Source organism: Diabrotica undecimpunctata, chromosome 1 (assembly GCF_040954645.1).
Source record: "Diabrotica undecimpunctata isolate CICGRU chromosome 1, icDiaUnde3, whole genome shotgun sequence".
In the NCBI taxonomy this organism is placed as follows: domain Eukaryota; kingdom Metazoa; phylum Arthropoda; class Insecta; order Coleoptera; family Chrysomelidae; genus Diabrotica; species Diabrotica undecimpunctata.
In genome coordinates this window covers 92,176,784-92,203,180 of record NC_092803.1, presented here as the reverse complement: position 1 = coordinate 92,203,180, position 26,397 = coordinate 92,176,784, and the positions used below count along the sequence as shown (strand labels likewise).

Genomic DNA, 26,397 nt, shown 5'->3' with positions numbered 1-26,397 from the left:
ACTTTTATCTTAGAGATCAGAACTAAATTAACGTCAAGATGGCAAGTTGATGTATCGCGTATCAGTAATTATGAAGTAGTCTTATAGCAACTTCAACTAAGTACTAAATACAATTATAATAAGTAATGTTAAGAAAAGAGTGTACAGTTGTGTTCCAAATAAATGGTCATCAAATATAATAACCCCATCATTTACCATAGACCTTTCTTTCTCTCTTTTAAACTCCTCGTCTTCTTACTTATTTATGGAGTTCAAAGATGAATCGTAATACTTTCCTCTTCTAGATATTTACCTTTTGCTTCATTAACCATGTTTTTGTTCGCAAAGGTGACATTTTTAACGACAAAGTTACTGTCCCTACTTTAAAGACTCTATCTCCCGTACATGTATCGGCCATTAAGAAGCTGCCTTGGTATACAAATTTATTAATTTATATTTTTCAAATTGAAATCAGTAAATATAATCTAAATGAATGTTTAACCTTTAAGGGGCCCTAACGGTGTTTGGACGTTAGAGAAGCAGGGAAAAAAACCAAGTATTAATATTTCGTTTAATGAAGCAATTCCCACCAAAACCCACATGGCCATTAAGCATTTGTTGGACACTAATATTATTCATTACGTAATAAGTCAAAATATCGATGGACTTCATTTAAAGAGTGGTGTTTCCAGGAAAGATATTGCTGAATTACATGGAAATATGTTCATTGGTCAGTGTAACATTTGTGAAAGGTAAGGATGGTTGATTTTGAAAATTATTTTATTATGAATACATTTTTGTTATTTTAATTAATCATATGAACTACTTAGGTGTATGTTTGTGTGCGCGAGTGCGTGTACGTGTGCTCATATGTGCGATTGTGTGCACTCGTGCCTGGCCGCGCGCGCATGTGTGTTTGTGTGTATTTGTGGTGAGTGTACAATTCGACATTATATGTTTATATTATTTTTAGAATGACTTATTAGATTAATTGTCGCATTTTGTGCAAATTTTGTTCTGAAGCTATTTTCTTGTGACGGCTTAAAACAATTTACTATTTTTATTGTGAATAAGCCACAATTTTACTTTAAAATAAGTTTATTTTGACGTTTAGATTTCCACTTCCGAAATCGTTCTCAAAATACATTCATTAATAAATTAAACAAATTTTGTTTATGTTACTTGGTAAAAAGATTCTTCTAATAATTTAATTTTTGTCCATATTTTTGAGTTTGTGTTCTTGGAACGACTTTGGAAGATTGGAATTGGGATTGGAATTGGAATGGGATATAGTTCATTTCATTACATGAAATTAACTTTAACTTAAGAATATCCGTTAGAAAAATCATATCATATGATTTGTGTTTAAAAAGATAACCATATGGAATGATAACAGTAAAATTTCCATGTCACCATCCCAAGAAATAATATGGATAAGCTATTTATTTTTATACAAGAACTTTACTTTTTGGATAATATTTTGATCCATTTTTCTGCAATAAAGGTGTACAGTTTGGTGGTAGAAAGATTGTTTGGATATTTCCCTCACTTGATCTAATTTCTTGTTCATTTTGGTGGCCTGAAGCATTGTGATTTACGAGTAAAGCTTTTATGGGCAACTTGGATCTTTTCATAAACTTCATCACTTCTCAGATAAAATCTTTATGGAACCATTCACTAAATACCTCTCTCGTGACCCAACTTTTAAATTAGTTCTTGTATTCATACGAAAATGGTTGCGTTTCGATTTAATTTGAGTTTCTTACCACTCCCTGACACGTGTTTCTGGGTCTTCCCGTCATCAGAGAGAGCTTGTAAGAAAACTCAAACTAAACCAAAACGCACCGACTACTCTAGCAATTATAGAAAAAATAATTACCAGAGTATGCTACTAGAGACATCTAGTGATGAAAGATGAAGTTAAATGTGTCGATAGCAATTAAAGTAAACTGTATACTCACGCTTAATCAAGCCATTAAGAGCGATGCTGGGAATATTTATATTCCACTATGCATCAACAATTTACTCATATAAATTACCATCTTTCTTGTACTCATTGCGTCGAGTAAGAACGATAAATATACGAAAATGGTTGCGTTTCGATTTAATTTGAGTTTCTTACCACTCCCTGACACGTGTTTCTGGGTCTTCCCGTCATCAGAGAGAGCTTGTAAGATATAAATATTCCCAGCATCGCTCGTAATGGCTTGATTAAGCGTGAGTATACAGTTTACTTTAATTGCTATCGACACATTTAACTTCTTCTTGTATTCACACTGACAGATACATGCTTTTGAAACTTTGGGATTTTTGGCTTTACCTATCGCTAAAAAATCCAATTTGTCTGTTCCGGTAGCATGTTAACAGGGCATACATGTGATTCTATCTTTGCTCACATTACGACCTGGTGCACTCGCTTCTTTAGAGAATGCAAATGTTTAGTTGCGCAACAGTCTCCAAAACTGACCACTCTTGTTCTCATTATAGATTTGGTCAGGAAGAAAACCCAGTTCTTCTACTTTGAATTTAAAATTATGAATAAGTGGCTGCACTGCAGATTCGTCGACCAAGAGAACCACTGAAGCAACTAAGAAACTGTCAAAATTATGAATGCTGTAGAGAAATATATTTTTTAAATTAAAATTAATCAATCGCATTTTATTTAAATACATATACATAATAGATATTTGTACGCCAAAAATGCAGGCCTATGTATTAAAAAAATGTAAAATCTCAATTATAATAATTTAAGAATGAAACACTGAAATTTTTTTTTCTATAGTTTTACAAAATTTGTTACAATTTATTATCACTACAGCTATTTCGCAGAGTGCCTTTATAGTCGTAAACTGAATAAGTTGAGGGGAGAGCTGTTTGCCAAGTTGGTCATTCAGAATTATATCTGTATTTTTTAGTTTATTAATTTCCATAGATTCTAATAAAGGTAATACAATGTTTATTTTAATTTTTATTTACATTTTTGTAACATTAACACAATTAATTTATGATACATTTATTACTTGACACTACAAATTTCTATTTTCGACTAACGCTACGATTTAATTTATCATTATTTATATCGTCCGTTTTAATGCCTGTTGCGTTCTGTACATACGATGACTTCAATATAACAATTGGAGTCATCTGAAAGGGTAGAGAAAACTCGCTGGTTTTCCCTTTTCGCATTGGAGTTGTATATTACTATAGATAAATAATAGACGAGTAGACTATATAAACTATATTTGAAATCAAATAAAAGCCAAAGACAAATATACATACTGTTACGAACATACTCTCAGCATGGCCCAGGTAACGGTTGCATTGCATCTCTACTACCCTTCTCGAAACTTCGAGGCGTATCGAGTGCGAAAGAGAATAACCGGTCACGTAGGCGAATTAGAGGTGGGACAACGCCAGAATAATCTCGAACCTAGTAACTGTAGTATATATAGGTAACAATGTTAGAAGTAGAGTGAGTTGATAAGAGAGTACCGAACTGTAAAGTTATAAATAAATATATGTATATAAATTCGAACCGCTCGTTTTATTTAATCTCGCTACAGTGGTGTTACGGTGTGAGATTTGCAAATAAATTCAGCAGTGACTTTTGAAAAAGACTTTTGAACTTGAAAAGTATTATTCGTCGGGAACATCCGCGTAGTGATCTTTATATAAAAGAACATTTAAAAAGTACGTGTGTGCCTGACCAAAGATGCTGCTAGTAGAACTTTCAGTAAAACAGTTGCGTGAGCAGCTAGAAGAACGCGATGAAGACTGCAGTGGGTCCAAGAAGACACTCCAAGAACGGCTGAAGACTGTTCTCAACAAGAATGGAGAAGACCCAGAGACATTCCAGTTCCAGTCAGCAGACGAAGCCGTTTTAACTAAAATAATTGTTGGAAAATTTGAGACTGTTTCCAAAAGATTCGATGAAACGTCTCAAATGATAGAAGAAACTTCTAAAAAAATAGAAGAAACTTCTAAAAAAAATGATGATAAATTAGAGAACGTTTCCAAAAGATTCGATGAGAAATTCGAAAATGTATCTCGAAGATTCGACGATCAATTTGAAAATGTTTCTCAAATGATGGAAGAAACTTCTAAAAAGAACAATGAAAAATTTGAAGAAGTTTCTAAAACATTTGATAAAATACAGAAAAATGTAAACGACAAGATAGAAGACGTAGAAGAGAAGATCAAGCAATTAGAGACCATGATAACTAACACAAAAGTACTACCACCAGTTAATACAATAGCCTTAGATCCGGTAGTGAAAGAAGAATTACCCAGAGACGAAACGACACATAATATGAGATTCAAATTGCCACCATTTGATGGAAAGTCTTCTTGGTCCATATACCTTAGACAATTTGAAGCTATTGCGACAGCCAATCATTGGACAGAACAAGAAAAAGCTGTTTCCTTGACTGCTGCTTTACGAGGTGATGCTGCAGATATCCTAAGATCGATTCCTAAGGGTCAAGAAAAATGTTACCAGACCTTGTTCACTCGACTAGACAAACGTTACGGAGATGCCCATCTACAACAAGTCTACAAGGCGCAACTAAGAAGTAGAATTCAACGAGCAAGTGAAAATTTGCAAGAGTTTGAAGCAGATGTTGCTCGTATAGTGCGGTTGGCTTATCCGGAGGTACCAGACAACATTTTAGAAGAAATTGCTGTAGATACCTTCGTCAATGGGTTAAAAGAAAGTGAATTACAGAAAGCTTTACGACTAGCAAGACCGAAACTTCTAGATGAAGCGCTCGCTATTGCCTTGGAACATGAAACAGCTAGTCAAACTTCACGGAGTCATCGAGTAAGAACCATTGAAGAAGGCGACGAACCAAACGATGAACGTCTGGAAGAAATGGTACGAAAAGTAGTTCGTAACACGATGCCGACGAGACGCGAGCCCAGATGTTGGAATTGCGGTGACGTAGGTCATATTCGCCGTAATTGCAAGAAAATGATACAACAGTCGGAAAACTAGAACGGGTCGACAACAAGGGGCAACTGCCGACCTCGAGAAACACAGCCCCCATAGTAACTGTGAACATTACGTCCTCGGGTGGAATTCATAGCTTGTACATAGAGGATCGTATCAATAATAAATGTAGATCATTTTTGGTAGATACAGGTGCAACGAGAACTATTGCACGGCCAGAAGTAGTACGAGGCCATCTTAAATTATTGCCTGCAACAGTAAATCTTAGAACAGCAACTGGTGAGATAATTAATACATATGGCGAGGCTAATATGTCAGTATCCATTGGCCAGACCACAGTGAAACATACAGTATTAATTGCAGAGATCTCCGATGAGTTCATATTGGGGATGGATTTACTAAGGAAAGTTGGGGCTGTATTGAATGTCAAAGATGGAGTTCTCGAGATCAGTGGTGAAGAATTGCCGTTTCATGAAGACAAAGAAGATGTTATCAGCTTAATAACTACTTGTGACGTAACAATACCCGGTAATAGTGAGAAAATTTTGATGACCAGACCTGATGGTTACTGCCGAGAGGGAAGTTTAAGGATGGTCGAAGATGTGAATAATGCCGAGTTCCTAACGGCAAAAGCTTTGGTGAGAATTCGAGATGTCGTTCCTGTAAGCGTTATGAATTTAAAGGGAACTGCTATTAAGTTAAGTAAAAGAACTTTGATCGGACAGTGTGTTCCCGTGGCTTCGATTTGTTCCATGAATACTAATGAGAAACCGTCGAAATCTAAGTATCCAAAGGAGCTTGTTGAGACGATGATTAAAACGTGCCAAGATCTTGATGATGAACGAACTAAAAAAGTGAAGTCTATGCTTATAGAATTTCAAGATGTTTTTGCCATGGATAAGAAGGATAATGGCAAAACAAGCATAGTAAAGCATAAAATTAATACCGGAGACGCTCAGCCAATCAGACAACAACCTAGACGACTTCCATTTGCGAAAAGAGATGAAGCCGAAGACATCATCAAAGATATGAACAAACAAGGGGTAATTGAACCATCAAACAGTCCATGGACATCACCAGTAGTCCTAGTAAAGAAGAAAGATGGTTCAACACGTTTTTGTATTGACTACCGACAGCTCAATGCAGTAACTAAAAAAGATAGTTATCCTTTGCCCAGAATAGACGATACTTTGGATACACTTTCTGGTTCTCGTTGGTTCTCCACACTCGATCTGAAAAGTGGATATTGGCAAGTAGACATGGAGCCAGCCGATCGTGAAAAAACCGCATTCTCGATAGGATCAGGGCTTTGGCAGTTCACAGTTATGCCCTTTGGTTTATGTAATGCCCCGGCCACATTTGAAAGATTAATGGATGCAGTTTTAAGAGGTCTAACATGGAAAACATGCCTGGTTTATTTGGATGATGTAATTGTAGTTGGAAGATCCTTCGATGAACATGCCAATAATCTAACAGAAGTATTTCAACGATTGCGGGCAGCGAATCTGAAGTTGAGTCCGAAGAAATGTCACTTGTTTCGACGAGAAGTGAAGTACTTGGGACATATTGTAGCAAGTAATGGTGTAACAGCTGATCCTGAAAACCTTGCAGCAATTAAGGATTGGTCAGTACCAAGAGATAAACACGAAATTAGAAGTTTTCTTGGCCTATGTACATATTACCGACGTTTTGTCAAAGGATTTGCCAACATCTCCAAGCCATTAACAAAGTTGACAGAAGAAGGCAAAGAATATACATGGAGCAAAGATTGTCAAAGAGCTTTCGAACACTTACAAATGGCTCTGATCAGCGCACCGATTTTAAGCTACCCTAGACAGACAGGAAAATTTGTGTTGGACACCGATGCAAGCAACAGTGCAATAGGAGCTGTTCTTTCCCAAATCCAAGATGGACAGGAGAAAGTCATCGCTTACTTTAGCAAAGTCTTGTCAAAACCAGAAAGAAACTATTGCGTTACCAGGAGAGAATTGCTAGGCGTAGTGAAGGCTTGTGAGCATTTCCATAAATACTTGTATGGCAGAAAGTTTCTTCTTCGCACGGATCACGCTGCTCTAAAATGGCTCCTACAATTTCGTAATCCAGAGGGCCAGATGGCAAGATGGTTAGAACGATTACAAGAATATGATTACGAGATCGAACACAGGGCTGGCAGAGTTCATTCAAATGCTGATGCCCTTTCGAGACGGCCGTGCAGTGCAAATTGTAATCACTGTCTTAAATTAGAAGAACGATTTTGCCCCGTGAGACGAACCACCGTCATTAATGATCAATGGCAGCCTTAACAGCTACAAGACGCTCAAGCAGATGATCCATGTATAAAAAGAGTATTGGATTGGATGCGTCGAAGTGAAAGACCTTCTTGGCAAAACATTAGTGCATGTAGTCCAGAAGTCAAATGTTACTGGAGCCAATGGAATTGTCTAGTGCTGAAAGATGATCTTCTGTATAGAACCTTTGAGAACGATGATGGTACAGAAACTAAGCTTCAGTTGATTGTACCTAAAAGTAAAGTGTCAGAAGTATTGCGTCAGTTGCATGACGGTGCATCAGGTGGACACTTTGGTATCACGAAGACTCTGCAAAAGGTTCGAGAACGGTTCTATTTGGTGAACTGTAAAGATGATGTAAGAAGATGGTGCCGGAAATGTGAACTGTGTGCAACCAGTAATGGTCCAGCTGGTAAAAAGAGGGCACCCATGAGACAGTACAATGTTGGTAGTCCTATGGAAAGAGTAGCAATCGACATTGCAGGTCCACTTCCAGAGACAAATGATGGAAATAAATATATCCTGGTAGCCATGGATTATTTTACGAAATGGACTGAGGCCTATGCGATACCAAATCAAGAAGCTGCTACCGTTGCAGAGGTACTTGTTAAAGAATTCTTTAGCCGATTTGGTGTTCCTTTGGAGATCCACTCCGACCAAGGGCGAAACTTCGAGTCAACCCTTTTTCCAAAACGTTTGTAAATTGATTGGTGTCAATAAGACCAGAACGACACCTCTGCATCCTCAATCAGATGGAATGGTCGAGAGAATGAACCGAACAATGGGTAAACACCTGTCCAAAGTTGTATCAGAACATCAAAGAGATTGGGACCAGCACATTCATTTATTCCTAATGGCCTACCGCTCGGCCGTGAATGAAACTACAGGACAGACTCCAACCTGCCTGATGTTAGGTCGTGAAGTTCGTTTACCCTGCGACATAGAGTTTGGCTGCAGACCTTCCGAAGAACATGTTGCAAGCGAAGATTATGTCGACCGCCTGAAGTTAAGAATGAACAACATTCATGAACTTGCCCGACAACACATCCAGATAGCCAGTGACAGAATGAAAGATCAATATGATTCTCGATGCAAGAGTGAAAGCTATGAAGTAGGTGATCTTGTTTGGCTTTATAATCCACAACGTCGTCGAGGCTTGTCTCCCAAACTGCAAAGACAATGGGAAGGTCCATATGAAATTAAAAAGAAAATAAATGACGTAATATACCGAATTAAGAAGTTGCCGAAAGGTAAACCAAAAGTAGTTCACATAAATCGTCTTGCACCATATGCTGGCTCAAATGAAACAGAAGAAGCACGAACCCTTCAACATGAGATCAAAGATGACCGGCGACCAAGCTTTAATGAATTTATGTCAAATTACGCAGAGAGAAAGAGTGCTAGATTCGGCGTGACCACAGAAGTTCAACAGGATCTTTTTAGTGTTCCGCATAACGTCTCTCTAGCCCACTGTGTTGCCCAAGATCTTGAGATGACTAAAGGAATCTCATCCGTATTTTATAAGAAATTCGGTCGTTTGGACGAGTTAAAAAACCAGCAGCCTAAAGTTGGAAGAGTACTGAGATTAGAAGATGGTTCTCGATCTTTGCTGTATATGGTGACCAGGAAGTCTTATACAGACAGGGCAAGCTACGAGGATATATGGCGTGCTCTAACTAATTTGAAGAAAATTGTGTGCAATTACGACATCAAGAATTTGGCCTTACCCAAGATAGGCCATGCACTAGATAATCTGGACTGGAAGATTGTCAGAAGCATGCTTGAAGTAATCTTCCGAGAAACCGGCGTACGAATTACTGTGTGTTGCATTAACCCGATGAGATCGTATCCTTCAAAGTCAGTAGACTGTTATTTCTTTCTAAAGGGTTCATGCAGAGCTGGAGAGTCCTGTAGATTCCGCCATCCTGTGCCTACATATAGAGTTGCTGATCGGGACGATCAGATTTAAGAGGGGAGCAGTGTTACGAACATACTCTCGGCATGGCCCAGGTAACGGTTGCATTGCATCTCTACTACCCTTCTCGAAACTTCGAGGCGTATCGAGTGCGAAAGAGAATAACCGGTCACGTAGGCGAATTAGAGGTGGGACAACGCCAGAATAATCTCGAACCTAGTAACTGTAGTATATATAGGTAACAATGTTAGAAGTAGAGTGAGTTGATAAGAGAGTACCGAACTGTAAAGTTATAAATAAATATATGTATATAAATTCGAACCGCTCGTTTTATTTAATCTCGCTACAATACGTTAAAATATAATAAGCTATAAAGAGCTACAAATTAATTGCGACGTGACAAATATTGTAAAATCAATATTTATTTGTAGCCAAGAATAAATTTACAAAAGAAAAGTGTACAGGCGACAATCACTCAAAAGACTAAAATCTCAGAACTGGTAAAATAAATGCATCGATACATGTAATGATATACTTAATCGGTGGTAAAATGAATCAGCCTTGTTAATAAAGACACACAAAATGCAATCCAAAACAATTCAATGAAATATATTATATATATTAGTATTAATAAAAGTATTAATAAATGCCGTTCAAAAGGAAAATCAGTAATACACTACACGTTCAATTAATACTAAAATTAATACAATTTAGTACGACTTTTAAGTCAATAATAATTACCGATACAATAAAAAATCGTTAAGCAACGTAAAATATTCTCAACGGGCGACACAATGTAAAATAAAGTGCAGCGCAATCAAGTGAATTCGCAACAAATGAAAATGTTCTTAATTGACAATGTTCAATCGCGATCGCGGTACAACTGAGATAAAGTTCTAAACAAACAAATATACAATCTATATACCAAGTAAACGTACTTGATATATGCAGTAACAAGATAAATGGTGTATTGTACTTTACCCAATGAAATGATAGCACTAACAGCCATCGATAAAGACGTACAGGAACCATAAAGTATTGATAATGGACCAACCTCCACCCTTCCTGCATTTAATGACTCACATATACAGCCGGGGTAATTTTCACTGCCTATCGTAAGAGGAGTCTATTGGGAGGGAATGAAGAGGTGGAGAGCCGTCGTTCGAGGTGTCGCGTCGGGTTTGTAGAAACGCACGCAGGGCGCTTCGGCGTTACGGTCGCCGGTCTACACACCTAGTATCCGAGACGAGCCTCTCGTGGGACCACTCTACTCTCATTCCACAGAACCAAGGTGAGGTTGAACGTGCCACGTCCTTGATACACCCTTTCCCATTAAGGGCGTGGGGTTACGGCACGTACCCATCTGGGAGACTTAAGAGTGGCAGAGGAGTGCTCTGCAGCGGCGACCTGTCAAACGTGCGAGGTCAAGCCTCGACCTGCGTTCACGTATTCAAGTATTGATAATGGACCAACCTACACCCTTACTGCATGTAACGACTGTCTCTGTTACAAGACCGAAACGAAGTGTCTCAGGTACTCTTAACCCAAACGCACGTCTGTCTCATATGGCATATGGAACTCGTCTCATCTCATTCTTATCTCAAATACACATCTGTGACATTTTGCAGATGGCTCGTCTCGTAATATGTAGTTTTAACACAGCTGTATTTTTGTATACGGAATCTTGGAATACGGGGAGAATCAAAACTACCTCAAAGTCTGTTAATATTATATAAATGTTTATATATCGTTGCGAAGTAATTACTATTTAAATGGGAATAAGCCACAATTAAAGGTTAAAGTACGTTTATTGACGTTTCAATTTCCACTTCGGAAATTGTTCTTAAAATACAAACATTAGTAAATTAATTTAATAGTTTGATTAATAATAATGGTTAATAATTTGATTTAAACTAACCCGTTGCATAAAAAACACCGTCAGAGAGGGTTAATTAGGAACAATGGGCATAACAACTATACAACTACACAGCTCAAACAAAAGTCACTCAAAAATTACATACATTTACTCAAAATGACCAAACCAAAAAACAAAAAATCGGTTGCCTGTAAAGTCGGTTTTACGGGCGAAGATTTTACGTGACAACGTCTTTTTCTCGGTAGAATATTTATTGATATGAATATTATTAAATTGCACAATAGGAACAAGGAATTAAATGAAAATAAGAATTGCACAAATTTTAACTATAGAAATATATTTTGTTTACTAAAACATTGTACATGTAAACTTAAACTTAACTAATTTCTATTTGAGTGATTTTGTTGAGCATAGGACGATGATAGGAGAAATAGCATCGCACCAGCGGACCGATCATGTTTGAGTGGGAGAGAGACGCAAGGCATTCGCCGGTCCGGCGGGCCTCTCTCTCGTTCGGTGACTCATCGTTACAGACGTGAGCGGGCGTTACACTTTTTCATGAGTGACTCCGAGCCACAACCTAATTTAAGACGTTGTCACGTCAAAATTACAAAATCCGATTATTCTGTAAAGCCTGTCAAATCAATTAGAAATAAATGCAACAATAACTGTATTAATTGTTACTGTTAATAACTTTTAAAAATCATTTCAATATCAAACATCACTTAATTCATATTTAAATATTCAATCTCAAAATATTTGCTTTCATTACACATTAAATACATATCTCATAGTATATATACAAACATTTCTACAATACATTATATCAAAAAACAACAGTACATATTATGTTAATATTATATAATACATATGTTAATACAAAATACATATACAATCACTGTTTGTGAGACACTGGGGCACTATTCGAAAGAGGGGGTTTCATATAAATGACAGAAAACTGGAGAAAATTGGAAAAAGATGTGGCTTGGGGAAAAACTACTACAGATGCAGGAATATTCAAAAGCCTTACTGGTTGGGTGCCAAATTGTAACGAAATATTTTGCCTACCACATAGGATATTATTGTAGGGGGTTGAAAATTGGGGACAGAAATTATTGAGGCAGCGATAGGGCAAGCAAAATATATCGAAACTTATGCGAACGGCGCTCAGGGTTTATTTGGAGAGCTGGAGTCGTAGATAAGTGAATAAAACAGGGGGATTGGATTGGGGAAACTACAAAAAATGAAACACAAGGGTACTTACATGAATCTTCTGGACAAATGGAACAACAAAACAACAAGAAGGACCTCTGCTACTTAAAATGGGACGCCGCTTCGAGGAAACTTCCTGCTTGATGACAGAAAAGGTTCTCCCGTCCTACAAAACACAAGAAAAAGGGTTAGAATCTTTTTTAAAATAGATAGACAAAATGGTTTAGAGAAATAAACCAAACATTTATTGTTGTTTCTCCACAAACAGTTACAAATACAGATAATGCAAAAATAATTACTCTATAAATAGTTACAAAGATTTAGACCAAAATAACAAATAAGAAAAACTTACATATCCTATCCGTTTACAACATCCGTTTACGAGTGGGAATTGCTACAAAACTTACAAAAAATTGTTACTGGGCTATAAACTGTGGCAGAAATAAATTATTACAAATAAACAGATCTATCAGTAAAATTTTTCATAGAGGTTAACCTTTTTCTAAAAACAAAACAAACTAATGTCAAAAAACTAAAACTAGCTGTCAGATGTCAATACTTAAATTTTAAAACTGAGAATAATAATTATAACAGCTATGGCCACGCCCTAACACATATAATTCTAATTATTACAATTTCTTTAAATTATCAAAGCAATTATTAGGAAAAAAATGTCTATTTTTACTTTAGAAGTTCCAAACAAAAAGTTACGTGAGTTTCACTAAAATGGACTAAAACTTCTGGGGTGGAAACTGGACTTACTAAAATTTCTGGCACTGGAATAAAAAACTACATCTCACACTGTGATTTATGTTCTGAAACGGCTTCTTAGGACATTGAAGTTTGAGGTTGAAACTGGCACATTGGACACGCCCTGGAAACAGCTTCTTAAAAAACTGGAAACATGCGGGTATTTTTCAGAGTTGTTGCACACGCCGTTCTACAAATATCTCACGATGAGAGACGGCATACAACAGAAAAAACAGTGATGACTCGTCCAGAGCTGACACATCACATTGAATAAAAAAAATCACTTTTCTTCACAAATTTACCGGTTCCCTCCGACTAAATTAAATACGTCTGCTCATTATTGCTTACATTTTAAACCTAACTTTCGACCATCGATCTAATACCGATGGCTCCTATCCCTTTTCTTACTCCGCATATCAAAAAAGGGACTAGCGAGACCGGAATTCTTGTTAAACCGCTTCAAACTAATATCGCAAAACGACCTTGAATCACTCAACTTTTTAAATTGTGGGACTAAACACGTACAAATAAATAAAACCATATTTAAAGTCACAGTTACAAACAGAGAATTGGGGAAATATTTATACTCGGACCAAGGACGTACTAGAAAATTTTTATATCTTACATATTAAATAGTTTAAGGAATTTTCTACATGCTACAATATATATGTGAAATAAAAAGAGATGAAACTCGTAGAGGTGGGAAATAATCGGTAGAAACCTATAATTTACATTACCATTATCGATAGTCTCACACCTTTAGACGTTAGTTTCGAGCTAAATCACCTCGGTCATAATTATTATGTATAACGTATGTGTGACGTATTTCCATTTTTTAATTTCACATAAAGTAAAAACTGATTGAGACCACAATAAAGCAAAAATGTGAATAAAATAATTTAATTAATAGTAATTATTTAATCTAAAGTTTTAAATTATTAACCAAGAATACTAATTTCTACTATGATATGAGGAGTTTCATACACTCTTGCCACGGAATAATCACAATCATTCGTGGATTAGTGGTAAGAATTCGACATAGACGTCGCAGACGATTAGGTTTTCTTTTTTTTTTTTTTTTAATAATTTGAAATTATGCAGAGATCGTTTTGCTTTGAATCACTAAACATTTATGTCAGTCGTTACTAGTATTAGAAGTGTTTAAAGTATCGTCGTACTTTCGAAAATAAAGTAAAAATTCTTCAAAATTAAAAGAACGTTTAAAGAATGTTTAAATAAGTAAAAATTCTACAAAAATAAAAAAAAATATTGTAAATAAACGTATTTACAATATGTTCAAATAAGCCTTCATTAGCAGCAGAACAATAACCCAAACTGTCACTAAAGAAATATAAAAGTTTGATGGATCAGAATTCAAGTCACGATGTTCTCATGCAGGCGCTCAGGGTTCAAATCCCACATGAAGGTTTTACTTTTTTAAAAATTTGAAATTATGCAGATATTATATCGTTTTGCTTTAAATCACTAGACATTTATTTCAGTTTTTATTAGAAGTGTTTATAGTAAAACATGAAAATCTTATTGAAAAAACAATGTCGTACTTTCGAAAATAAAGTAATAATTCTTCAAACATAAAAGAACGTTCTAAATAAATGTACTTCTAAAAATAGTTAAATAGGTAGAAATTCTATAAAAATAAAAAAAAATTATTCTAATGAAATGTATTTACAATAAATGTTCGAATAAGCCTCCATTAGCATCTGAATAATAACCCAATCTATTATAAAAGTTTCGTCTAACATTAGTTAATGTTTCTGGACTAATACCTCTCATTGAATCAGAGATCTTTTCTCTTAATTCTTGGAGAGAATTAGGCCTATCGTCTTCAATTCCAGATAGCATGGACTTGATATATCCCCACATAAAAAATCACAAGGTGCAAGATCAGGTGATCTTGCAGGCCAAAAAATATCTCCGTGGCCACTAATCAATCGATTAGGAAAAGTCGCACTGAGATATTCACTGACGATGCGAGAATTATGTGCGGGACAACCATCGTGTTGAAACCATATGGAATCGAAAGGTATTGGTAAATTACGAAGGGCTGGGACAATTTGATTTTGCAGAAGTTCCAAGTATTTCCGCCCAGTCAACATACCGTCTATAAAAAATGGACCAATGACATGATTCTCTATTATGCCTCCCCAAACATTTACTTTTCGAGGACGCTGGGTACGAGCGACATAAATCTGACGAGAATTTCCTCGAGACCAATACCGAGCATTCATTGAATTGTGATGGCCCTGCAATGAAAACGTACATTCATCGGTGAACAAAACGTTCTCTAAAAAATGTTCATCTTGATGTGACATTTCCATTGCAGTTTGACAAAATTCTAAACGTCTATATTGATCCCCAGGGAATTGTTCGTTGGATTTATGAAGTTTATAGGGACGGTATCCATGTCTTTTGAAAATTTTACCTACTCTAAATCTTGAAATTCCATATTGTTCTCCGAGACGAGATGTTGATTGGGTAGGATTTTGTTCAATACTTGCACAAATCAAAGTGTCCCTTAGTTCCAAATCTGGATTTACCTCCCTTCGTCTACGAACTCCTCTTGGAGTGAACACGGATCCATAAGTAAAAAATTACGTATAATAAACTGAATTGTTGATCGTGCTGGAGTCGGCATATTTGGAAACATATTTACAAATTGTTGTCTAATCATGTTGTCTGATAATCCATTCACATGCCAGACAACAATTTGCATTTTTTCCTCGACCGTTAAAACCATTTTCACGAATTGTTTTTTCAATAAAAATTTCTGTTTACCGTGCAAAAACACTCCTCGGTATGTTATTATTTTTGATGGCTTGATGATTTGGTTAGCTGTAAAGCAGGCAGCTGTTCGCGCGCATCCATTACAATGTTGTTAATTGTATTGAAAATCATTACCTGTACAGAGGAATTGATAAAATACTGAGAATTTAGTGATGGATTTGGCATTAAACAGTCTTAACCGGATTATTTTGCAATCACAACTGAAGACTGTAAAACTGAAATTGAATTTGAATTATTTTGTATTTCTATTTTTTAACATTGGAATAAGAATAAATTGTAAATAATGAGTTTTTCGAAAACTTTTTACCTAATATGTATCATATTTTCTATTATTTTTTGATTGAGTAAAACAAAAATTTTATCCTTGGTGTGAATTGAACCTCAATCTTCTTGTCACTACACCACGTCTCTAACTATTACGATAATTTCACATACAATAATTGTTTTCGGATTGAACATACCTACCTTTAGTTCAATCATTTATTCTAACATCAGAAATTATTAAAATAAAATATTTTCGAGGTCATCCGTATAATTATGACTGAAGTGAAATAGCCACGTCAAGAACTAGCTTTATCTCATACTATCTCACAACTTAATCTGTCTTCTATCTTTTCCTCTATTTTGCCGAGTGGTAAGACACTCATCACTGTATATATATATATATATATATATATATATAAATATATATATATATATATATATATATATATATATATATATATATATATATATATATATTATAAGTTATCGACCCATAAATTACGAACTAAGCTTTAATGAGGTAATGACCCAAGTCCAGTGAACTGAAGAACGCTGATTAAGACAGCATATATTCCGAATGTTAATACATTGCACTTTAATATTATCTCATTCCGTATAAAAATTATATTTGTAAGTTAGTCTAGATTCTGCTTTTATCATAGTAAAACCTTGTTACTATTTTGTGTTAAATAAATATTTTTTTAAAAATATAGTTTTGGAAAACTCTAATATATTTGGCGCAGTCAGATGGTCAAACGGGCGTTAATGAATATAACTCTCGGTTCGTTTCTACGATTTTTTGACCATTTGAACCATATTCGCGAAGTGAATTCCAGTTGGGCGAATTGAGTAACCTGACGAGAAGATTCGTACTTCTATACCGGAAGGACTTTCAAGTGAATATTGTGAGTGTCTCTAGATCCAGTTCCAAAGCAAGGTATTCCATGGACAAGATCGCTACATTACTGTAAGTGAATTATTGTCATATAGAGAGCCTAATTTAACACTAGATACTGATTATTCAGAGAGTAGTAACTCAGATACAGATTCTGACTCAATTTTAACTAATTTACATTTTTATAGTAATAATAAAATAATTCCAGAAATATTAAAATTAAATAATAAATTTAAAATGGCAGTTCCACAATTAAAGAAAGAATACTTAGATATGATTCCAGATGTTAATGGAAATCATACATTACTTCCTATATTTTTAGAAATTTGCGAAAAACTTGTAAATAAATTTTATAATGCTGCGGATGTGAATGATTTTCAAAATGAATATTTGATGTCAAGTATAATAGCAAAAATAAAAGGCGAAGCCGCAATTAATATTTCTTCTTGTATTCTTAGAATTTGGCAGGATTTAAAAGATGCTTTGATAAATTCGTATTCAGATAAAAGAGATATTTATACTTTAAGCATAGAAATTTCAGATTTAAAACAAGGCAATGAATCCCCATTCGATTTTTATAACCGAATTCAACACATATTAAATCTTCAAATAGGTATCTGTTTTGTCTACAAAAACCGAACATATGGTTGAGATTAATATTCTCGGTAGCTTTTTCCGGAATTTAGCATTAAGAGTACTGTTACGTGGGTTAAGGCCGTTCCTCGCGATTCTGGGCATAGCTAAATTCCAATCTAAAAGTTTATATCAAATAACGCAAAAACTATGGCAGATATTGAGATGATTCTTTTTTTATATGAAAGGTCTTAAAAAGTTCTAGTGCCCTATTTGGTTGTAAATTAATAAATTGTTTAAACAGTATTTTTTTTTCAAATATTTTTGGTTAAAATAAACGTAAAAAAATTTTTTTTGAAATAGGGCACTACAGAATTTGACCCACTTTCCGAATATGTTTTTATTTTTAATATAAAGTGTAACACAAAGCAGCTATTTGATATAAACTTTTTAAAAAATCTCAAAGTTCTGCTAAATGTTACTCTCTCTCGGTCAGTACAGGCTGTCTTTGTCGATAGCTTCTGGATTCTCGCCGACAGGTAGGTAAGAAATATACACTCTCTCATAAATAATGTTGAATAACATTATTAGGGCTTATTAAAGAGTAATAAACAAATATTTTGCAGTATTTAAATATGGAATTTGATTATTTATATTTATTGGACAATACCCAAATATTTTGCAGTATTTGAATATGGAATTTGATTATTTATAGTTATTGGAATATTTATTTTAAACTTTTTTGTTAGTAAATTTTACATAATATATGAAGTTTGTTTCGTCACTTGCTTGTCCAGTCATATTAGTCCAGGGTAATAAGGATTTTCTCGTGACACTCAATAATCCAGGTAGCTGACAACTTTTTTAGTTATTGTAGACCTATAAGAAGAAAACCTATCTGTTTCCTGCCTAAAGTTCGGAGCCGTTTTTTAATGATTAACAATTTAATGCAAACGCGATTTTTTCTATTTTTTGCACTCCATTAGAAAGCTAAATAATTGACATAAAATTACAAAATTTTATTTTTTAGAATATTGACAAAGCTTCAAAATGCCGATTTTTGAAAGTTGAAAAGTCAATTTGTTGCTTCGCAAACTGCAAAATAAGTGGCAATTGATATTTGTTAAAAACTTTTAGTAAACTTAAACTTTAAACTTTAGAGTTCCACCCAAAGTTGGGTATTGGGGTACTTAACAAACCCTCAAAATTTGGGACCGATATATTAATTAGTTTAAAAGTTATTGTATTTGTTTATCTCAGAGACCTTTTTTTTACAATAACAACAGATATAGAAAATAATAAAGATAGGGTAATTCTGTGGGTGACAAATGAAAGCAAAAGACTTATACTATCAATATGCATTAAAAAAAATAAAAGAATAATTTATTATAGTCAAAAATCCTGATGTCAACTTTTTGAAATTATGTAGTTTATAAACATTTAGAATAACTTTAAAAACATTGTCCCTAGAAAAAATCTTTTTTTACATTCGAAAAGCTAGTATTTTCACCCGAATTTTCAAATAAAAAAATTTGGCCTAGGTTAATTTGGGCCAAAGTTAGCCATGTTTTTTTGTTAATTCACGGCTAATTTGATTATAATAATTAAGGAACCTTATTGACGCCATGTTAAAGAATGGGATTTTTATTTTTTGTTAAAAAATTTCCACAAACATTGTACCTTTACAGGACCCTCTACGAATTTTCAAAAATGTAGTTCAAATAGTGACTAGGAAGAACCCACAAATCCATGGCGTTTAAATACCGAACAAACAATTTTAAACTAATAAAATTTTCTATATCTCCGGATCTACTCAATGGATTTTGATCACTCTTGTTTTAATTTGTATGCAATTTCTACGTACATTACAAATATGTAATTTGTTTATATATTAATTAATTAATAAATGGTCTAGTTTGTTTAAACAATTCGTGAAAAAATAATTATCTTCCAAAAATCTATTTTTTTAATACCTAGTATCCTTAATAATCATAGAAAAAATCGCGTTTTTTGCATTAAATTGTTAATAATTAAAAAACGGCTCCAAATTCAAGGCAGGAAACAAGTAGGTTTTCTTCCTATAATGTCTACAATAACTAAAAAAGTTGTCAGCGACCTGGATTATTGAGTGTCACGAACATGGTCTATTTTTTGCTTATTTCCCTGGAGTATATATTTGATTAACATCTGTGTAATTTTTCTGTCGCTTCCTCGCTGGTTTTGCATATTGCTATGATAGCAGTATCATCGGTAAATGTTACAATTGTATTATTTTCTAGAACAATAATATAACACGTATACAAAAGGTAAAGACACTTCTTTGTGGCAGCCCTGCTGTAATTTCTTTCAGTTCCGTGTATGTATCTTCCTGTTTAATTCTGAAATATCTTTCCAAGTATTTGAAAGTATCGTTTTGGTAAATATAGTCTTAGTTTATAGTTATGGCGTCTTTGCCATACTTTATCATATACCTGAGTCACATCCTAAATTGTCCATCATATTATCCTTCATGATCCATGTTTCACATCCATATAGTAATACAGTATATTTACATGTAACAAATTAAATCCTTAGTTGTAAATTTTTGAAATAATTACTCAGTATACATCCAAGTTTCATAAATGCTCCTCATAAATCTCATAAGACATGGTGTAGACTCATAAGACATTGCTCCGCAAGCCTTGTAAAACACAACACCATGTTTCTCATGGTTCTATTAAAAATAGTAACATTTATTCTAATATTTAATTTTCTGGTTGCCCTTTCCAAGGCAACATTAAAGAGGAGACACGCCAGAGCCTCCCACTGTATTTGACCATCATTAACGTCAAAGCATGTAGAGTTTTCTCCTTCAATTCTAACGCACGAGCTTACGTTTTGCATTGTTAGTTGGGTCAACTTAACCAACTTCGGTGTGATCCCAAACAAAGTCTATCATTGCATTATATAATGCAGTTCTTTTAACACTGTCATAGTCTCCTTTGAAGTCGACGAAGAGATAGTGTGTATCTATGTTATATTCTAGTGACTTTTCTAGAATCTGCCCATGTGCTTGAATTTGATGTATGTATAGTTGATTTTGCAGCAGTAAATCCGCATTGATATTGACTAACAATATTCTTTGTAAAATGTTTAAGTCTTTTAAACAATACATTGCCGAAGATTTTATACGCAGATGCTAACAGAGTAATGTCTCTATAGTTCTTACAATCCAGTTGATCGCCCTTTTTATGCAACGCATATTATTTCTTTTAGCCACTCTTCTGGTACCAATTCATTCTGCCATATAAGTGCTATTAGTTTATGGATTACTGCAAAAAGTTGATCACCACCTTTTTTTATACATTTCCCAACAGATTTAATCGATTCCTGGGGCTCTATTGTCGTTGAGTTTTAAGACGGCATTTGACACTTCTATTATTGTTGGGTTTTCACTGTGTAGTTGACGATGTAGATTTTGTTGATTGTCTATGTTGGAACCTCCTTCAATATCGTGTATATAATATATTATATATATATATATATATATATATATATATATATATATATATATATATATATATATATATATATATATATATATATATATATATATATTATTGTGATATTTAAAGTCTTGGTGCGCCAAGCAATAATTAGCTAATTAATTTTTTTGATTAATTAAAATTATTTAAATGATATGATTATGACTCTATCACAATTTTTAATTCTTTTATCTCAGGGTTAAATTCGTGCTTCAATATCTATGCTATTACATGTGAAAGGTAAGGTCCAGAGAATACCGGAATAATAAAAAACACATATGATCTAACACTATATATTGAAATAAAAATAATGAAATAATTCACACTCAAAAGTTTTCAATAAACAAATCTCATATAAGGATTCTCAAAATTTTGTTCTCCGTACGTGAACAATCAAAATTAATGGTACAAACAATATTCATTGAAAACTCAAAATCCCAAACTATTCTAACTCTCCTAATCAAAATATTTATATCCTTTCTAAATTACGTGTAAAAATTGTGTTATCAATAAAAGAAAAAAACTGCAGAAAACAAAAATATCTCTCTCTGATGATGAGTGGTCCAAATCCTTGTTCCTTGTAGACTGTATTATCTCCTCTCAACCGCTCCCTATGTAATCAGCAATCTTACAACAGATTGTTGCAAGTATATCGTCCTTAATGATCTCCTTCAAAAGCAACAGCCATTCAAATTATGATAGCCTTTCTCCTCTCGATAAACTGAATCTCTCGTTGGCCCGAGTGAAAAATTGACTCTTGGAATATCTTCTCTTTACGATAAACTGAATCTCTCGTTGGCCTGAACAGTGACTCTTGGAATATAAGTAGGAAAATATGACTTACAATATTTTGCTGCTTCAGCTCCTGTCAGATACACTAACTCCACAAAAACTCACTAACATTCAACACTACTGCTTGCTACATCTCGGGAACAGCCAGAGAACAATCACTGTTCGTCTTACAGACTTGGAAACCAACTGATTCTCCTTTCTCTCTCCTCAATCTCGCTACACTTTTTCCTACATACTTATCCCACCTTTTTCAATCTCTGCCAATCAAAACTCGTCACAATTCCCCCATTTTTTCATTTCGATAACAAACAAATTTTTACCTATAATTATAAAATTTCCTAAAACTTATTTACAAATAATATTTTCTATAATTCTTAAAAACTAACAAAAAACCTCTTTCTAAAATCTCTTCTATTTGTCTCTAATCACTGCATTAATGTATTTTGGAAAACCCGTTTCAATTGTCTTTGGATTTCACTTAAAATTATGCGGGTCACTCAAGTATAACAAAGAAATAATTTATGTATAGCTTACATTTTGTTTAGTACAGGTAATCCAAGAATTTAATAACTTTCCTTCTTTGAAATGTTTGTTGTTTATTATCCTACTTATCTGAATTATTTTAATGTTTTTGAACTTTGAAATATTTTTAAACAAACCAATATTTTTCTCGATTTTACATATCATAACAATATATATATATATATATATATATATATATATATATATATATATATATATATATGTATATATATATATATATATATATATATATATATATATATATATATATATATATATATATGTATAAGAGTAAGAAAAAGAAGTACTTGTGACTCGTTTGGAAAAAAAATATAAAACTGTTTTGGATGGGTTGGAGTCAAAAAAAGGGGGCTATTTGTTAACTATTTTTTACTCGAGCTTTCAATTGTGTTTACAATTATTATCAAGAGCTGCTAAAAAATACAAAATATCTTACAAAGTTGAACTAGAAAGAAAAAATTTTAAAATGTGATATTTTACTGGTTTCATATATAAACTACATAGAAATAATATAATTATAAATTTTGCTTAGATTTTGAATTTCTGACCTTTTGTTTAAATTATGGGATCTAGTCTTTCACCCATTCTAAGTAGCTATGTCATGGATGATGTTATCAGTGATTGTATCAACAATTGCACTTTTTTCATTCCTTTTATTAAAAGATATGTAGATGATTTAGTTTTGGCACTTCCTACTTATTCCACTGGAATAAGCTTGACCGTTTAACTGGGCCCGGACTACCTCCTTCTAATTCTTTAAACTCCTGTTTTGAAATTAATAATTTCAAAATAATACTCATTATTTTGTCTAATTACTTATTTAGTTGTCAAAACAGATACATTATTACCTAAAGAAGAAAAGTAACAAAAAAAAAAACAAAAGAAAATATAAGACATAAAAAAACGAATTCGGCAATACTGTGACCTCAAAATATCTTGTTATACATACCTATATGTACCTTTGCTAAGTTGTGAATTAATTATTTAATAAATAATATTACTCTGGTATACTCCTATTATTCTAATTACACCATAAACGCACTGAATAGAAGACCTCCCGCTCGCTAAAAGAACCTCTTGGAACCCTAATGCGTACAAAGAATCCTCCAGATTTAAATTCTGCATTAGGCATTCTGACAAACGATTTTATCGCGGAAGAACTTTATAATATAGATAATATAGATTGTCCTGAAAGTTCATCCCAAGACCATTTTTTAGAGGAGCTAGCCTCGGAAGAAAACCACAGCATGTAGAATTATTTAACTTAACTAACAAAGAATGCGAATTGCCGTACATAATTTTCCCTGAACATAATTTAAAAGTTCTAATAGATACCGGGAGCACTAAATCTTTTATTACACCAAAAATAGGTGACAAATATTTTAAAAATTCAATATTTAAAAAACCATTTCAAATTTCTACTGCTCTTGGAACTACCAAGGAAAATTTCTGTACCGTAATTCCTTCTTCGTCTATATTTAGGCATAAAAAACCGCTAAAATTAAATTATCATATATTTAAGTTTCACGATTATTTCGATTGCTTATTAGAATTAGATAATTTAAAATGATTACAAGCAAATATTGACTTAGTAAATAATTTACAAACACCTACTTGCTCAATTAAAATTTCCTATTATAGACCGGCCGCTGGCAGCACGAATTGTATAGTAGTGTCTCCACGTTCCGAACAAGTAATTAGGTTAAACATAAAAAATATAGAAAATGGTGACGTAATTGTACCTTATACAAAATTAGGAAAATTAGAAATTCCCCAATGTATTACAAGAGTGGTTAATAATGAAGCCCTATGCACTATTACGAACTCATCAGAGTCCCATTTTAAAGTTTATTTAAGTTCACCAATAGAAGTTGAAAAGTTCGATGAATACGAACAAATAAATCATCCCAATCTTAATTCTATATATACCGAAAAATTTAAATTTGATATTTCGAAAATCCGTACCGAACATATGAATACCGAAGAGCGGAATTCCATGTTAAAACTAATAAGAGAATATTCGGACATTTTTCATATTAAGGGCAACCAATTGTCTTTCACTAATAAAATAAAACATAGAATATATTGGAATCTCGTTAGAAGTTTTTATATAACTAAATCATACAGATATCCGGAAATATATCGTAAAGAAGTCCAAAATCAAATTCAAGGCATGTTAGACCAAAATATCATCAGACCGTCTAGTTCTCCATGGTCCTCACCGATTTGGGTGGTTCCTAAAAAACTCAATGCCTCCAACAAACCTAAATTTCGCGTTGTAATTGACTACCGACGTTTAAATGCTATCACTTTAGGAGATAGATATCCATTTCCAAATATTACTGATCTCTTGGACAAATTAGGGCGTTGTCAGTACTTTACCACGCTAGACTTAGCATCTGGGTTTCACCAGATAGAAATGGCAGAAGAAGGCATCCCAAAAACCGCTTTCAACACCGAAAACGGGCATTATCAATTTTTAAGAATGCCATTTGGCCTTAGAAATGCCCCAGCTACATTCCAGAGGGTAATGGATAACATATTGAGAGGCATACAAAACGAAAAATGCCTTGTCTACCTAGATGATATCATAATATTCAGTACTAGCCTCCAAGGACATCTCATAAATTGAAGAATTCCAGAGACTACGCGAGTCCAACTTTAAGATACAGTTGGACAAATCTGAATTTTTAAAAAAAGAAGTGGCCTACTTAGGTCATATTGTCACTCCAGACGGATTAAAGCCAAACCCAGAAAAAATAAAGGCTATAAAACATTCCCCAATACCTGCTACAACGAAACAATTAAAAGGATTCCTAGGACTATTGGGATATTATCGGAAATTTATTAAAGATTTTTCAAAAATTACAAAACCCTTAACAATGCGACTGAAGAAGAATAACGAAATAAATATTAAAGACGCAGATTATGTTGAATGCTTTAATATTTGTAAAGATCTTCTTACAAATGAACCTATTTTACAGTACCCTGACTTTACGAAACCATTTAATCTGACAACAGATGCGAGTAACTTTGCAATAGGTGCAGTTTTAAGTCAAGGAAAAATAGGTTCTGATCTACCAATTGCTTATGCGAGTAGAACATTGAATGATTCAGAAAAACTACTCTACGATCGAAAAGGAACTCCTCGCTATAGTTTGGGCTGTTAAATATTTCCGTTCATACATTTTTGGTCGTCGCGCGACTCTCGTAACAGATCACAAGCCTCTTCAATGGCTATTTTGGTTAAAAGATCCTAGCTCAAAATTAGTTCGCTGGAGATTAAAACTCGAAGAGTATGACTATGAGATTGTTTATAAAAAAGGTGCTCTAAACACAAATAGTGATTGTCTATCAATAATACGATTAAATGCAAATGAAACTCAAGACATAGAACCCGAAACACCTCCAAGTTTCTTCGGCTATATAGAAAATTTTGATGAAACATTATTAGGAATCCCAAATAATGTAGATTCAGTCTTTGATTGTTGAACCCGATGAAATAATAAATGACCAAGATGCCAATGATGAAGATTCCCATGATAGCGACGGTGTTACAATCCATACAAACAAAGAAAATCCGATTACAGGTATACCTATATCAGAAAGCTCGGTAAACACTGGAATGAATCAAATTATCATTTCTCAAGTTAATTACGAACCAGCAACACCATCTATTATAAAACTTTATGATAAAAAACAAAGAATTCTTGTACAATTCTCAAAAAATGACACTGAACGCGACATAGTTAAATTTATAAAAGAATATATAGCACCTAAAGTTAAATATCATTTGTACTTCGAAGATCCTATATATGAAATATTTAGTAACGTCATACAAAAATATTTCAAATCTTCGCAATTATCTCTTATTAAATGCACCAAGAAGCTTTGATATCCCACCAAATGAAATTGAGGAAATAATAAAAAATTATCACGAAGGAAAACAAAACCACAGAGGATTAGATGAAACAGAAAGTAGAATAAAATCCTTATATTATTAGCCGAATCAAAGAGCATCTATCCAAACCTT

The 26,397-nt window shown here is 33.7% G+C and overlaps 1 protein-coding gene across 2 annotated transcripts in view; it reads left to right on the top strand.

The window, feature by feature from the left end:
• The window catches only part of Sirt6 (sirtuin 6), a 336,907-nt gene that overhangs the window by 79,786 nt on the left and 230,724 nt on the right, over window positions 1–26,397 (top strand). For both annotated transcript variants that reach the window (XM_072545222.1, XM_072545230.1), the window contains exon 3: window positions 489–731. In XM_072545222.1, the coding sequence (XP_072401323.1) occupies window positions 489–731 (243 nt within the window). The remainder of the gene's footprint in view (window positions 1–488; window positions 732–26,397) is intronic.